We start from the raw sequence: 15,767 nt of genomic DNA on the forward strand, positions 1-15,767 counted from the left end.
AAAATATTTCCACTCCTTTTTAAATTTTTGATTCAACTGATTTCTTATTATAGCAGTTAATTTTGCCAAAATTCAATCAATCCTAACACTTCCACTCCAGCCACCAGGAGGCAGCGCCAACTGGAGGAACCGCCACTCCTTTCCTGGAAGATCTCTGGTTCCAAAACATGAACCCCACTAAACCCTGGCTCGACCCTCCCAGAGGATTCACATAGAGTTGAGCCTCCCAGGCCCATCAGCTATTCCTAATTTGCAGGAACACAAATGGAAACCCGCCATGGTTTGGCCTCTGCCACCGCCAGTTTCCTTGCTAAGCCCCACTGGGCCTGCTGTTTGGAGACTGGGCCAGCTCCCGCATGACAGACCCTTAAGAAATCCTCCAATGAACAAATAGGGGGGTTTCCCACCCCCACCCCCTATGAAGGGTTGTTGTCCAAGAGGAAATGGATGGAGCCAGAGAAAACGCCGAGCAGCCTTGCACAGCGCTCTTTCCCTGCAATAGCCATGTGCTACTTCACCCCTTCCCTACCATCCACGCAACTCTCATATATACAACAAACCCCTCTTTACTCGGACTTTTGACGTACAGTGGTACCTCGGATCAGGAACTTAATTCGTTCTGGAGGTCCGTTCTTAACCTGAAACTGTTCTTAACCTGAAGCACCACTTTAGCTCATGGGGCCTCCTGCTGCTGCTGCCGCTGCACGATTTCTGTTCTCATCCTGAGGTAAATTTCTTAACCCGAGGTACTATTTCTAGGTTAGCAGAGTCTGTAAGCTGAAGCGTCTGTAACCTGAAGCATCTGTAACCCGAGGTACCACTATATTTTTAAGGACCAACCCAATTCTGGAGATTGTATGTATTTACCCTGGTTTGGGCATTGTTGTTTTTGATTGTCAAAGCCTGCCCTGGGACCTAAGGGCTTCTGCTGGTGGTGGTTATTTAATATACACAGAGAGAGAAAGATACACAACTCACACGCAAGGAAGCAATTCCAAGAGGAACTATCCAGAGAGCAAGAGGGGTGGCGGTCTGCTGTCACGGAAAGCCAGATGACAATAAGCAGTGTCTCAACCATATCTGCAATTGGGGCTCTTACTCCCGGGGTTCTGGGTTCAAGACCCACGTTGGGCAAAAGATTCCCGCACTGCAGGGGGCTGGACTAGAGGACCCTCGTGGTCCCTTCCAACACGACAATTCTATGATTCTATTATTAGACCTTTTTTGGATGACCAAACACTCCCCAGCCATCCCTACCGCTCACCTGCCTCGTTCTGTGCCTCTAACTTCACATCACTGCTTCCACCTTCGGGGGCTGTCACACCCTCCTGTTTTGGGCTCCCGGAGACCTCGTCGGCCAATGTTGAGGGTTGACTGTTGTCAACAGAAGGAATCTGCCCTGCATGGATCAGCTGGGCTTCCTCTTCCTGCTTGAGCTCCTGGGAAGCAGCGCCCCCCACTGGCTGCGATGCAGGCTGAGAACAGGGCAGTTGTGGAGTGCTGGTCCCTGGGAGGCTGGCCGCCTGTTGCCCCCTAGAGGCCGACCCTGAAACTACCATCTGCGTTGCCTGCTCGGACGAACGCGGCAAGATTAGTTCTGCATCTTCCTCCTCTTTGCCAAGAAAGTCCTGAGTGGGGTCTTCCAAGAGCCGCCCAGGGTCCTGGCAGAATGGCTGAGTGGCTTCCATCGTGTAAGCATCCGAGTCGTCGTCATTCAGAAAGGAGCTGCTCTCTACGCGGAGAGAAAGAAGAGAGGCAATCCCAACACAGTGTTCATTCTCCCCTGACTCTAATCTAGTTATCTCTTGCTTGGACTACCGCAATGCGCTCTACGTGGGGCTACCTTTGAAGGTGACCCGGAAACTACAACTAATCCAGAATTCAGCAGTTAGACTGGTGAACTGGCAGCGGCCGCCGAGACCATATAACACCGGTCTTGAAAGACCTACCCTGGTTCCCAGTACGTTTCCGAGCACAATTCAAAGTGTTGGTGCTGACCTTTAAAGCCCTAAACGGCCTTGGCCCAGTATACCTGAAGGAGCGTCTTCACCCCCATCGTTCTGCCCAGACACTGAGGTCCAGCACCAAGGACCTTCTGGCGGTTCCCTCACTGAGAGAAGCCAAGTTACAGGGAACCAGGCAGAGGGCCTTCTCGGTAGTGACACCCGCCCTGTGGAACGCCCTCCCACCAGATGTCAAAGAGAAAAACAACTGCCAGACTTTTAGAAGACACCTGAAGGCAGCCCTGTTTAGGGAATCTTTTAAAGTTTAATAGACTATTGTATTTTAATATTCTGTTGGAAGTCGCCCAGAGTGGCTGGGGAAACCCAGCCAAATGGGCGGGATATAAATAAATAAATAAATTATTACTACTACTACTACTACTATTATTATTATTATTAATATTATTATTATTATTGGGATGGGGGATCTTTGGCCTGCAAAATGTTACTGGACTACAACTTCCAACAGCCTCGACCACTGACCATGCTTGTTGGGGTTGATGGGAGATGTAGTTTGGCCACATCTAATTCTCAGCCCTTAAATCCTCTCATCACAGCCTTATAGAAATAAATCGGATGTGCTTTTTAAAGTGGCTCTTTGACTAGTGTGATGACGGGGTGGGGTGGGGAAATCGACTAAGAGTCTTGCAGCAACTGAAAAGACCCAACAAATGGATAATGAAGATGATGGACTATGTGGAAATGTCAAGGCTGACTGGGAAGATCAGGCACCAAGATGATGATAAATTCAACAAAGAATAGCATAACTTTATAGAATATATTAAAGAACACTGTAAACACTTAAAAATGTTAGCAGGATTGACATAATACTTGTAATTTAAAACGACAAAGGATAAAATTAAAGGGTGATAATTTAGATAAATATAATTAGATGCAGGGGGAAAAAGGGAATATAAATTTTGGGAGCCATGGGAGGGGTGGGGGGGAGCCCGGGGGTTCAGGGAACCCCATAAATGTATTGATATGGACTATGGTTTAATGCAAACAATTGTGTGTGTGAAAATAAGAAAGAAAGAAAGAAAGAAAGAAAGAAAGGAAGGAAGGAAGGAAGGAAGGAAGGAAGGAAGGAAGGAAGGAAGGACAGACCCAACAAATTTTATTACGATCTTTCACAGGCTAATGCCCAGTTCATCTGTGCAAATCTCTTTACATGCATTTATAAAATATATTTTCCTGGTGGTAAGAAAACTGGGCGTTGTAAGTGAAGCCAGAAGGAAATGAAATGAATATATATATAGATATGCAGATAGGGACAATTCAAAGAGAGCTGACGAAGAGGACAAGCTGACAAGAGTTTATGCCATGAGATTTTCAGCAAGAACTACTGCTCCCTTACACGCCGCCCCTTCTCCCTTTGCTGCCCCTCAGGCCTGAAACCACCCCTCCAAAGTTTGGATTCCTTATACCCATCAGTCCCAGCCAGCAGAGCCAATCAGGGCAGGCCCAGACATTCGGTACTGAACCCCATTGGACCAAATGGTGGGTCATGTAGCCTATAAGGATTGAGGCAAGTGGCGCAGTCTGGAAGAGTCCATCTGGACAACTGCGGGGAAGAGGCTGCCGTGTGGACATGGGTCAAGATGGACTCACCTTTCGCAGCCCGGAGTCTGCATGGCACAGAGGGGGACTGAAAGACAAATGCCTTTGCAGCCGCCTCTTCGAGAGCACAATTGGCACCTGGGTGGAGGGTGGAAAACACAGGAAAGGTGTTCAACATTTTGAGAGAATCCATTTTATATATATATATATAAATGTGGCCGACCTGTAAAAGGGTAAAAGAGTATTGGGAAATAATTTATAATGAACTGAAAAAAATGTTTAAAAGCACTTTTCCAAAAAACAAACAAACCCAGAGTCCTTTTTGTTGGGGATAATTCAGACAGAAATCCACAGGTGTCAAAAAAGGTTATTTAAGTACGCCACTACGGCGGCCCGTGTTTTGTTAGCCCAAAAATGGAAAACTAGCAAGGTCCCAACTAAAGAAGAATGGCAACTTAAACTGACGGAATATGCGCAGCTTGCGGACTTAACGTATAGAATAAGAGAACAAGAAGAACATACGTTTAGAGAAGATTGGAAAATGTTTACTGAATATATGAGGGGAAATTGTGTACACTTTAAAACGTTGGCAGCATTAAGATAAATTCAACAGCGTAAATAAGTTTTGATGGAAGTAGTAACGGTTTAGTTATATAAAATATGCAGGCATTTATGTAATGCAAAATGAACCATGGAAAGAGAAGAAGGGGTGTCACTGATATTTTAAGGTTGTTTAAATGAATATTCTAAACTGTAAAACAGAAAATTTAATAAGAATTAGAGAGAGGGAGAGGGAGGGAGGGGGAGAGAGAGAGAGAGAGAGAGAGAGAGAGAGAGAGAGAGAGAGGACCCTCTCTCTTTAAATCTTCAAACCTCCCCCACCACAAGTTTACACCCCCCCTTTTAGGCTCTGCACTCCTCCTCTCCCAACACAAAAGCTATACCTCTTCCCCCTGCCCCAATCTTCATCCAAAAACTGACACAAATAAATCTAACGTGTCATAGGGAAGCTGCTTTGTGGAGAATCGGATAATTGGTTTCCCTAGCTCAGTGCTGCCAGCACAGGCTGGCAGTGGCTCTCAGGCATCTCCGACTCTCCCAGCCCCCCCCCCCCCGGGGGATTGAAACTGGGACATTCTGCGTACCAAGCAGGTGTCCTGCCACAGAGTTTCAGGCCTTCCCTATGTAACACAAACCAATGCAATGAAACAAAGATAAAAATATAAGAGAAAATGCTTGGCCAAATAACAAGGCTTTAACTTGGGGCTAATGAGTGCCAGATGTACCTTCCTCTGGCGGGTGGGGGGTATTTGACAGTCAAGGTCCTCTCTCTTTTCTACATTCCCCCCCCCCCACTGATACTGCAGTGCTTAGAAACGACAGTGTTGGTACTTATAAGCTAAGGCCCAAATAGCAGCCAGACGCGGTCTCACAGGTTTTCCCCTGGGAAGCCAGATTTCTCAACCACTACACCTGTGACAGCTGCCACGGGCTTCCCTCAGAATCCTGCAAAACTCCTTACCTTTCGCCTTTGCAGCCACAGGAGAGGAGGTCTTGACAGGCAAGAAACACTGAGTGTCCTGGAGAGCCAGGTCAGGCTCCTCTGTGGGATAAGAAGGGAAGGGGAGAAGAATGAACCTTATATTTCTGATGTCGAAGGCGGGGGTGCCATGCATAAGTAGGCCAAAATGGCAACACTCTCACAGAAGTGGGAGGTAATCAGGTTGGCTCAAGTGCAAACAGCCCTTAGGAAATGAAAAAACAATAATCCAGTGAGGGCAGAACACACTCAGTGGGTTAAGTAACGCTGACTGATTGCCAGGGGGAATGCAATGGAGTATCCAAGACAGAAGGCAGGACTTGCTGACTTGAACACCAGCACTCAGCATTGCCGCCTTTCCTGGAGGGTCCTACCTGTGAACGCGACACCCAAGCAGGCACTGCTCCTGCACAGAGCTCAGAGCATCCCCATCCGTCAGCCCGGGCACTGAGGTCCAGCTCCGAGGGCCTTCTGGTGGTTCCCTCACTGCAAGAAATGAGGTTACAGGGAACCAGGCAGAGGGCCTTCTCGGTGGTGGCGCCCGCCCTGTGGAACGCCCTCCTGTCAGATGTCAAGGAAATAAGCAACTATCTGACTTTTAGAAGACCTCTGAAGGCAGCCCTGTTTAGGGAAGTTTTTAATGTTTGGTGTTTTGTTGTGTTTTTAATATTCTGTTGGGAGCCGCCCAGAGTGGCTGGGGGAACCCAGCCAGATGCGTGGGGTATTAATACTACTACTACTACTAAATTAGTAGTAGTAGTAGTAGTAGTAGTAGTAGTAGTAGTAGTAGTAGTAGTATAGAGTTGCAGCTGCCAAGCCCCTCTCCCTTGGCTCCAAGCAGGCATGGGGAACTTTTGGCCCACCACAGCTTGTTCAACAACCCTCAGCAGCCATGAGTACAATGGCCAACGGCCAGGGATGCAGGAAGCTGTAGTTTGGAAACACCTGGAAGGTCAAAGGTTCCCCACACCTGGCTCAGAGCTGCTGAGGGAAAAGCAAGGATTTGAGGAAAAAGATGCTGCCTGAACAAACCTGCTTCCCTATAGACACCTCTCTGGGGCCTGTAACGCAGGACAGAAATAGTCTAAATAAAATACACTGGTACCTTGGTTCTCAAACACCTTGGTACTCAAACAACCTGGAACCCAAATACTGCAAACCCGGAAGTAAGTGTTCTGGTTCGTGACCTTTTTTCGGAAGTCGAATGTGCTCCGTTTGGAGTGTTACGCTTTTGATTTGAGTGCCACACTTTCGTTTTGAGTGTTACGCTGAGGTCTGCTTTTGCTATTTATTTTGCGTTTTTGTGACTGTGTGGAACCCAGTTCAGCTACCGACTGACTGTGTGACTGCAGTACTGCTTTCATTTTATAGAGCAGTGGACTCATTAGAAAAACTCATGTTAAATTGCTGTTTTAAAGGTTGTTTTTAAAAGTCTGGAATGGAATAATCCATTTTGCATTACTTTCTATGGAAAAGTGCATCTTGGTTTTGGAATGCCTTGGTTTTGGAACGGAGTTCCGGAAAGGATTAAGTTTGAGAACCAAGGTACCACTGTAAAATGAATCTAAAGGGCACCTTGTTTCTGCAAGGCCCTGCTCAGGACAACTGCACAAGCGCAAACCTGGTACTGCATCTCAGGTGTATTCCAAGTCGAACGAGAGATCCAGTTTTTCGCCTTGCTTTACTTCATACTCACCATCAGTGTTGCTGTCGTCTCCTGGGTGGGGCTCCTCTCCTTCTGTATCTGTATCTTCATCCTCTTTGCTAGGTTCACGGCCGACGCTTGCTTCCACCGTGGAGCCAGTCGACTTCTTCCCATTCGGACAGGATTTCACGGCGACCAGCTGCGTGTCTTGCTCTTCCGAGGGCTTCCTGGGCAACGGTTCAGCCTCTCCCTCCACGTCCGTGTCGCTGTCTTCAGCCACAGATTCCTTGTGGGATGGAGACGTCGCTTCCGCATCTGTGTCGACGTCCTCCCCTTCAACAGTTCTGGAGATCTCCTGAGGACCAGAAACATCTGGTTTCTCAAGAGGGATACATCCTTCACTGAGCCCAGTGGCTGCATGGTCCTTGTTTGAGCCCACATCTGGATTCCCAGCCTCCTCCTCCTCTTCCACATCTGTATCACTGTCAACAGAGAGACCAGCCAAGTGTTGACTCTCAGGTTTCCCCAAGAGCTCCTTCCCACCTAAACCGCTGGCCTGTCCACTGGCAGCTTCACAACCCCTCTGGGCTTCAGCATCAGGCTCCTTTCTCTCCCCTACAGCATCAGGACCATCCCTTACACCGTTGCCCGGGTGACTGTTGCCCGGCAACGCAGCCTCCTCGATGGAGACCTCTCCTGCGTTTCTCCCGACGGGCTTGCAGCTTGACGGACGGGGGCTGTGAGCAACGTTTGAATTCTCCAGCGCCAAGTCAGCCATCTCCACATCTGTATCGCCACCGCTGTCCCCTGCAGCCTCGTGGGTCTTTGTAATCCCAGCTGGATCCTCCACGTCGAGGGACGGGTCTTCCACATCTGTGTCGCTGTCCTCCTCGAAAGCAGGCTTCTTGGTCCTACTTCCATGCACATCTGGGTTAGCTCCTGTCTCTTCCCCATCTCTGTCACCGCTCCCTTTCTCATTGGGCTGGCAGCAGCCCCCGGGATGCGCGACACCTTTGGCCCCTTTGCAGACAACCCCCTCCTTTACGGGACAGGGATCAAGGCCTCCGGGAGATGCAGCAATTGGATTCTCCAGTCCTTCCTCTGCATCGGTGTCACTGTCTCCATTTTCAACTGGTCGGTGCGCCTGCAAGCCCACAACCCCAGGGCTCTCTCCTCGCTCCACATCTGTGGCGATGTTCACCGTTTGGTGGCTCTTCCAACAGCTAGCGTCTGGAGTCCCCACCGCCGGCTCCTCCTCATCCGTGTCGCTGCCCACCTCTAAGTCCCAGCCACCTTCCCTCAGGCCCCCCGACTTTGGCGTTTCAGGGGTGCTGCCCGCTCTCAGCTCATCCTCCACGCCTGTATCGCTGTCCTGGTGGGAATTGACGAAGTTTGGCTTCGATGGGAGTGCCGAGTCTCCGGACTTCACTCCTGTCCCTGTAATTCTTGGCTGGACAGGATGCCCCTCTTGGCTTGGGGTACCATCCTGGCTCTCAAGGAACAGGCGCAGGGATGGACAAGGCGGTTCGCTGCCAGACGGTTCCTCGTTCTCTTCATCACTGCAGGGTACAAATAACATGCGGGGGAGTGGTTTAAAGCTCTCAGCAAATCGTCAGATTCCCTCTACTGTACAACCTGGGGCTCTGACCCATTTAGAGATCTCTTAGTCCAGGGGTCAGCAATTTTTTTCAGCAGGGGGCCGGTCCACTGTCCCTCAGACCTTGTGGGGGGCCAGACTATATGGGGGGGGGGATGAGCGAATTCCTATGCCCCACAAATAACCCAGAGATGCATTTTAAATAAAAGGGCACATTCTACTCATGCAGAAACATGCTGATTCCCAGACCATCCATGGGCCAGACTGAGAAGGCGATTGGGCCGGATCCGGCCCCCGGGCCTTAGTTTGTCTACTCATGTCTTAGTCAATTAATCTAACAGATTTATGTGGTGGATAAAGTAAGAGCGGCCACCGAAACCATTTAAGATTGGTCCTGAAAGACCTGCATTGGCTCCCAGTACATTTCCAAGCACAATTCAAAGTGTTGGTGCTGACCTTGAAAGCCTTAAACGGCCTTGGCCCAGTATACCTGAAGGAGCGTCTCCACTGCCATTGTTCAAGCCTGGACACTGAGGTCCAGCTCTGAGGGCCTTCTGGCGGTCCCCTCACTGTGATAAGTGAGGTTACAGGGAACCAGGCAGAGGGCCTTCTTGGTAGCGGCGTCCTCCCTGTGGAACGCCCTCCCACCAGATGTCAAAGAAATAAACAACTATCTTACTTTCAGAAGACATCTGAAGGCTACCCTGTTTAGGGAAGTTTTTAATGTTTGATGTTTCATCATTTTTTTAATATCCTGTTGGAAGCCACCCAGAGTAGTTGGGAAATAATTATTACTATTTTTTCGGTGGACTTTATGGATGTCTACTTCCACTGTCAGAGGCAGCAAATGTGCTCCGGGACGCGGGTGGCGCTGTGGGTAAAACCTCAGTGCCTAGGATTTGCTGATTGTAAGGTCAGCGGTTCGAATCCCCGCGGCAGGGTGAGCTCCCGTCGTTCGGTCCCAGCTCCTGCCAACCTAGCAGTTCGAAAGCACCCCTAAGTGCAAGTAGATAAATAGGGACCGCTTTCTAGCGGGAAGGTAAACGGCGTTTCCGTGTGCGGCGCTGGTGCTGGCTCACCAGTGCAGCTTCATCACGCTGGCCACGTGACCCGGAAGTGTCTTCGGACAGTGCCGGCTCCCGGCTTCTTGAGCGAGATGAGCGCGCAACCCTAGAGTCGGTCACGACTGGCCCTGACGGGCAGGGGTACCTTTACCTTTACTTCCACTGTCAGAGGCAGCAAATGTGCCAGGAAAATAAAAAAACCCTGCAAGGCAGGTGGGGGCCACAGGGCATTTAGTGCTATTTCGAAATCCATAGTATTTATCATATTGTTGCTATTACAAGTATAGATTGGAAGTGATGGATGAGGAGAGAGACACAATACAGGCAATTCCAAGTACGCAGGGGTTACGTTCGGAGGCCCTGCAAGTTTAAGTGAAATTCCATATATCTGAAACACTATTGGAAAAGCCTGCAAACCTTGTTCCGCTCATGGTCCGTTCCACCCATTTTTGTGACATTTTGGGGTTACTTCCGGGTTTGGTGTAATGCTTGCACGGGCCGTTGCGCATAATGAATGCATGTAAATGGGGGGGGGGGTTGCCTGTACTAAAATGGCAGCGAGCAAAAATATTCCCCACTTTTAAAAATAAATTGTGCTCTATTACTCTTAACACTCTTTCATATAAGGAGCATTTCAAAGGTTTAGAAATATATATGTAACTGGGAATGTGTTTTAGCACTAATTAAAATATTAACACCACCCGCTGTTGACGCCTCCAAGGGTCTGCTAATTGAAGATATACCATCACTGGACATGGAGGCTCCATTTCTTCCTACTGTCACTATGAACCACGGATCAGTCCATGGGTACGTTTAATCCTTCCCACAATGCTTACGCACCCTATTTCTTCTGCAGGGACTGCCATATACCAGGCCTGCTTCCCTTGAGAAAAGGCAGCTAGAAAAAGGCATTACCTTTCAGGCACGACAGTAGCAGAGGGAGAGAAGAACACAGAGGAACCCAAAGCGGAGCATCTTCCAGCACCATCTTTGATAGAGGAATCTGACCCTAGTGGGGAAGACAGGAAATTTAAAGAATCAGGAACAGCAGGGATGGGGAAACTCCAGATTAAACAAACCTAAACAAATTGTTTGGAATCAATATGTCTCATATATATACCATATTTTTCGCCCTATAGGACGCACTTTTCCCCCTCCAAAAATGAAGGGGAAATGTGTGTGCGTCCTATGGGGCAAATGCAGGCTTACTCTGAAGCCTGGAGAGTGAGAGGCGTCGGTGCACACCGACCCCTCTCGCTCTCCAGGCTTCAGGAAGCTATCCGCAAGCCTTGCGTGCCTGGCGGGAGTTGCCGCCGGGCTCGCAAGGCTTGTGGATAGCAGCCTCTTCTGGGGGCTGGGGTCGGGGGAAGCTCGGGCTTCCCCAGCCCCGCGGCTGGGGTGGGAAATAATTTTTTTTTATTCATTTCCCCCCCAAAAATGAGGTGCGTCCTATGGGCCAGTGCGCCCTATAGGGCGAAAAATACGGTACACACACACACACACAGTGGTACCTCTGGTTGTGGACACGATCCGTTCTGGGGTGCTGTTCACAACCCGAAAAGTCCGTAATCAGAGCGGCGCTTCTGCGCATGCGCGAACTGCACAGAACGCTTCTGCACATGCGCACGCGCTCTTAACCCGAAAAAACGCAACACGAAATGTTCACAAGAGGTATTTAACTAAAGCAATAACATTATAGTATACGTATCCATTTTTGTTAACTGATGTGGTTAAACAAAAAAACAGACTTGAGTTTTAGCACACATGAAAAAGTTAAAACAAATCCTTATTTCCCGATGAATAGCCTTCAGACTATAATGTAACTTAAACAGAAAACTATCTTTAGAAAGATTTTTCCTCCAAAAGCATTTTATTTTAAAAATCTGATTTAAATAAATTAAAAAATCTGATTTAAATTTTTAAAAATCTTAATATATATATATATATATATATATATATATATATATATATCCACCATGCTAGGCGGGGAGTATGGCAGATTGCCCCCCGCCTTCACAACACCCACTTACCATCACTTGCTGGGAGATGTCGGCTCCTGCCTGCCCCATTCACTAATTCCTCCCCATCTTCCTCCTTGTCGGAATCCTGCACCAGGACTCCTCCAAAGCCCATCCGCTTCCCCGGTGCAGGTGTCTCCTCAATGGCCAAAGCACCAACGTCCACAATCTTCTGTGTAGGTGGCACCTCCGCGGACTCATCGAGCGACTCATCGGCGCCATCCGGGACCAGCACAAAGTACTGGCACCCCACGTCCCCAAAGAGCAGAGCGTCTCCATCCTGAAGGCTGTATCGGACATGTGGGATTAACACCATGCGCTGCCGGCGTGTGCGGTTCAGGCTTCCCAGGTCATACAACAGGTGGGGTCCCTTGTGGGAAGGAACCTCGATCACAGCGTGAGTTTTGGAAACTGATGCGGTGGGCAAACAGACCTGACAGCTTTCCAGACGGCCAATGACATTCTCCCCAGGGTAGATCCAGAAATCTAGAAGAATTAATTGATTTATCAATGGAAAATATTTATATCCTGCCCTCCATCCAAAGAACTCAGGGCAGGGAGTAAAGGTAAAGGGACCCCTGACCATTAGGTCCAGTCGTGGCCGACTCTGGGGTTGCGGAGCTCATCTCGCTTTATTGGCCGAGGGAGCTGGCGTACAGCTTCCGGGTCATCTGGCCAGCATGACTAAGCCACTTCTGGCGAACCAGAGCAGCGCATGGAAATGCTGTTTACCTTCCCGCCGGAGCAGTACCTATTTATCTACTTGCACTTTGACGTGCTTTCGAACTGCTAGGTTGGCAGGAGCAGGGACCGAGCAACGGGAGCTCACCCCGACGTGGGGATTTGAACCGCTGACCTTCTGATCGGCAAGTCCTAGGCTCTGTGGTTTAACCCACCGCGCCACCCGCGTCCCTGGCAGGGAGTAATAACTTCAATAAAATAACTACCCTAGGCCAATAAAATAAAAATACACATAAACTCTGGCGTATCAAAGATAGCTCAGCGGGGCATAATTTCCAGAAGCTATGTTTTCGTCACCCGACACCAAAATGGTATCCGCACTGATGCCAACCAGATTTCAAGGGGTGTGCAGTTTTGGATTACCTATTCACACAACCTCCACAATGAAGCTCCGTATGAAAACCAAGAAGTAGCCGTTACGTAGTAGGAATCCCAAGAAGGAAACAAGTTCTCTGAAATATTAACACACCCTCCCTTGTTCTCTTCTGTACAGGGAAAGCCTTGCCTTTTATGAGTAGCATATATTCTCCATAAGTACTTCCAATAAGTTGCACACTCGTCCTAGTGAATCAGGAAAGTGCTTGAAGTCAGCCCTCAACCAACTTCCAAGTCCGTCCTTCAATATGATCAGCGCTAGGAACCACAGCTCTCCACAATCCAGGAGATTCATTTTGCCCACTCCAATCCTGTTTTTCCACCAAACTCTGTTATTTAGGCAGTTCTTTTTATTCGATTGGTGTTAGTTCTTAATTTAGTTTTTAGCTCCCTCTTGGTTTGTTTCAATTGCTTACAGCTGCTGTTCTGTGTATTTACCTCAATATTTTGATTATATGCTTAAGCAGGTTGTGTTGGACTATGCCAAAATGGCAAAACTGACTGGAAAGCTCCGGAACCAGGAAGATCAAAACTTTAATAAGGAATGGGGGGGGGGATATAATTTATCTTGGAGACCACTGTAAGCAGTTGAAAACATTAGCAGGATTTGACATTTTCATCCCAAAAAAGGTTTTTATTTGAGTTTCTACTGAAATGAGGCTGCATTTTAATGTTGTATTTTAATCTTATTTTTAAGTTGTATTTTAATCAACTGTTTTTATACCTGGTGTTAGCCGCCCTGAGCCCTGGGGAGGGCGGGGTATAAATAAATAAAATTTATTATTATTATTATTACAACACTTGTAATGTAACAAGAACTATGGACATAAAGGAGTTATAAAAAACATGGATTATTGAAAAAAGATGCAGTAGAAAAGGTTTAACAACAGAAACCCATGGAGGGGAAGGTGGGAAGTCCAGAGATTCGGAGGAATCTTCTAATTGTGGATGTGCTGTGATATTATTGTAATTTTTAAAATTTGGAAAAGCAAATAAAAAATATTTTCAAAAAAGTGCTTAAGCAGGTTAAGGCACCCTGACCACTTTTCTGAACAAAAAGGCAGGATAAAACTCCACCAACAAACCCACAAGTCCCTGACTTTCAAACCTCCACCTGTGTTCATCCATCTGTTCAGAGGCAAGCCTATTTATATGAACCATTAATCAGGTATAACCACACCTGAATTGTTTACATAACCAAGGGTAAATCACACCATGATCAATGGGATTTAGCAACTCTGGCACACCCTAAAAATCACAGCCTCTCTGGTGGATGAAGGAAGGTGTAGAAATTTCCATAAAGAAACGCAAAAAGAGACAATTTAGCAAAGCCATCAACAAAGGGTTAACCCATGCAGAAACTGATGCAGCTGGATGCTAAGTTCAGGTCAAAGGTAAAGGGACCCCTGACCATTAGGTCCAGTCGTGGCCGACCGGCACTCATCTCCCTTTATTGGCCGAGGGAGCCGGCATACAGCTTCGCTTCTGGCGAACCAGAGCAGCGCACGGAAACGCCGTTTACCTTCCCGCCGGAGCGGTACCTATTTATCTACTTGCACTTTGACGTGCTTTCGAACTGCTAGATTGGCAGGAGCAGGGACTGAGCAACGGGAGCTCACCCCGTCGCGGGGATTCGAACCGCTGACCTTCTGATCAGCAAGTCCTAGGCTCTGTGGTTTAACCCACAGCGCCACCTGCGTTCAGGTTACTCCCAGTTTAATCAAACTCAGGTTTACAACCTTAAGCATTTGACCCTCATGTATTGCGAACTGCTATTGCTCGCTTTTTAGTCAAGATGAGCTCTGAAAGTAAGTTTACAATGACAAATTCAAAGGAAGGCAACATCAAATTAGGGATGAATGTGGAGCAGTGTGTTTTGGCCCTAGGCTACTGCCAGTGGGAGGAGCAGCAGAATTATTCACAGGTAGGTTGGGATGGGCAGATGGCAAAGATGCCAACCTATGGAAGCAGCCCCTCTGTTGTTCAAACTGGCCCTCCTTCCGATGCCCCACTGCCAAGGAGTAACTTTATATTATTCACAAACCAACCCACACTGACAGTAATCAGCAAAACTCCTTTTTCTCTTGGCAGGAACTGAGCGCCCCAGGATCCAACAAGACAAGGGCTGGTTTTAATTTGCATCCCTTCTCTTTCTCTCTTCACACAGATCTCAAGATAGAAATGGCTCCTCGTACAGATCAGAGATGCAGAACCCTTCATACCCAGCCTTTGAAATACAGCCATCTATCCAATCAAACGCAGCAGAGGAAAATAAAGGCTTGATCGCTTCTTAGGAAAATTGCAACCGGAGGTCAGGATTAAGAGGCACCGTCCTTACCTTTCTCGGGACCATACTTGCTGCTCAGGAGCCGCAAGCGCCCCACGGGCTTGGGGTGCTTCTCAGAGTCGCCAGCCCCATCGGAGGAATAGTCAGGATCCCCTTCTTCATCCCAGACCAAACGCTGCGTTAGATCCATTCTGCAAGAGACAAAAGGAGCCATAACCTCGCATCGTGGCAGAGACACACAGAGACACACACGCCCCCTTCTCCAGATCTCAGCTGCACTGATCCTGACCCTGCAGAAACCCCCCTCCCGACCCATTTTCTGCCGCCCCCTGCCCTCGATTTTCCACCCTACCCGCAAACCCATTTTCCCAACTTTTTTTTTTTTTGCACATTTCTATCCGCCCCCCCCCCAATAAACCGCACTGCAAACAGCTTCAAGCGAACCAACCCCTAAAACCGAACGCGGGACAAAAGTCTCTGCAAGCGGCAGCCCCAGGAGTTGGGCTCCAGCGCTCACTTCTCTGCATGCGGGTCCCGCCTCTCTCGGAAGCGACTGCTTTCTATTGGTCAGCCGCGCCGCCACTTCAAAGCTCTCCTCCTCTCCATTGGTCTGTTCATCAGGGGGAGGGAGAACGGAGAGGGTTAAACGGTTCCCCCGCCTGCCCGGGAGGCAAGAAGAGAATGACCACAGAGAGGAGAAACGTCGGGCTAGAGGGCCACACAGGCACGACAACCATAGAGTTACAAAGATTTCAGCTTCCGGTTACACTGCGGGAGCCGTGTGTGTGCGCGCGCCCGCGCCCGGATACGGAAGTGAATGTTGCACATTCAAAAATAAAGGATAAATGTTATGTTTTATCACTTCCTGGTAGGCTCGGTCTTCGCGAGGGGTTAGGGGAAGCGCAAAGGCTGTTGTGTACCCCTAAAAACCCCCCAA

General features: G+C 48.5%; 1 protein-coding gene across 2 annotated transcripts in view; it reads right to left on the reverse strand.

Moving 5' to 3' along the window:
* MDC1 (mediator of DNA damage checkpoint 1) overlaps positions 1-15,375 on the reverse strand; it is a 42,245-nt gene extending 26,870 nt beyond the window's left edge. For both annotated transcript variants that reach the window (XM_053378641.1, XM_053378642.1), the window contains exons 1-8: positions 15,279-15,375; positions 14,882-15,021; positions 11,440-11,913; positions 10,325-10,418; positions 6,800-8,307; positions 5,086-5,166; positions 3,615-3,701; positions 1,265-1,732 (exon numbers count right to left, since the gene is read on the reverse strand). In XM_053378641.1, coding sequence (XP_053234616.1) covers positions 1,265-1,732; positions 3,615-3,701; positions 5,086-5,166; positions 6,800-8,307; positions 10,325-10,418; positions 11,440-11,913; positions 14,882-15,020 — 2,851 coding nt within the window. In that variant the 5' untranslated portion in view covers position 15,021; positions 15,279-15,375. The remainder of the gene's footprint in view (positions 1-1,264; positions 1,733-3,614; positions 3,702-5,085; positions 5,167-6,799; positions 8,308-10,324; positions 10,419-11,439; positions 11,914-14,881; positions 15,022-15,278) is intronic.
* Between the last annotated feature and the right edge of the window lie 392 nt (positions 15,376-15,767).

The sequence above is a fragment of the Podarcis raffonei genome, chromosome 2 (assembly GCF_027172205.1).
Source record: "Podarcis raffonei isolate rPodRaf1 chromosome 2, rPodRaf1.pri, whole genome shotgun sequence".
Taxonomy (NCBI): domain Eukaryota; kingdom Metazoa; phylum Chordata; class Lepidosauria; order Squamata; family Lacertidae; genus Podarcis; species Podarcis raffonei.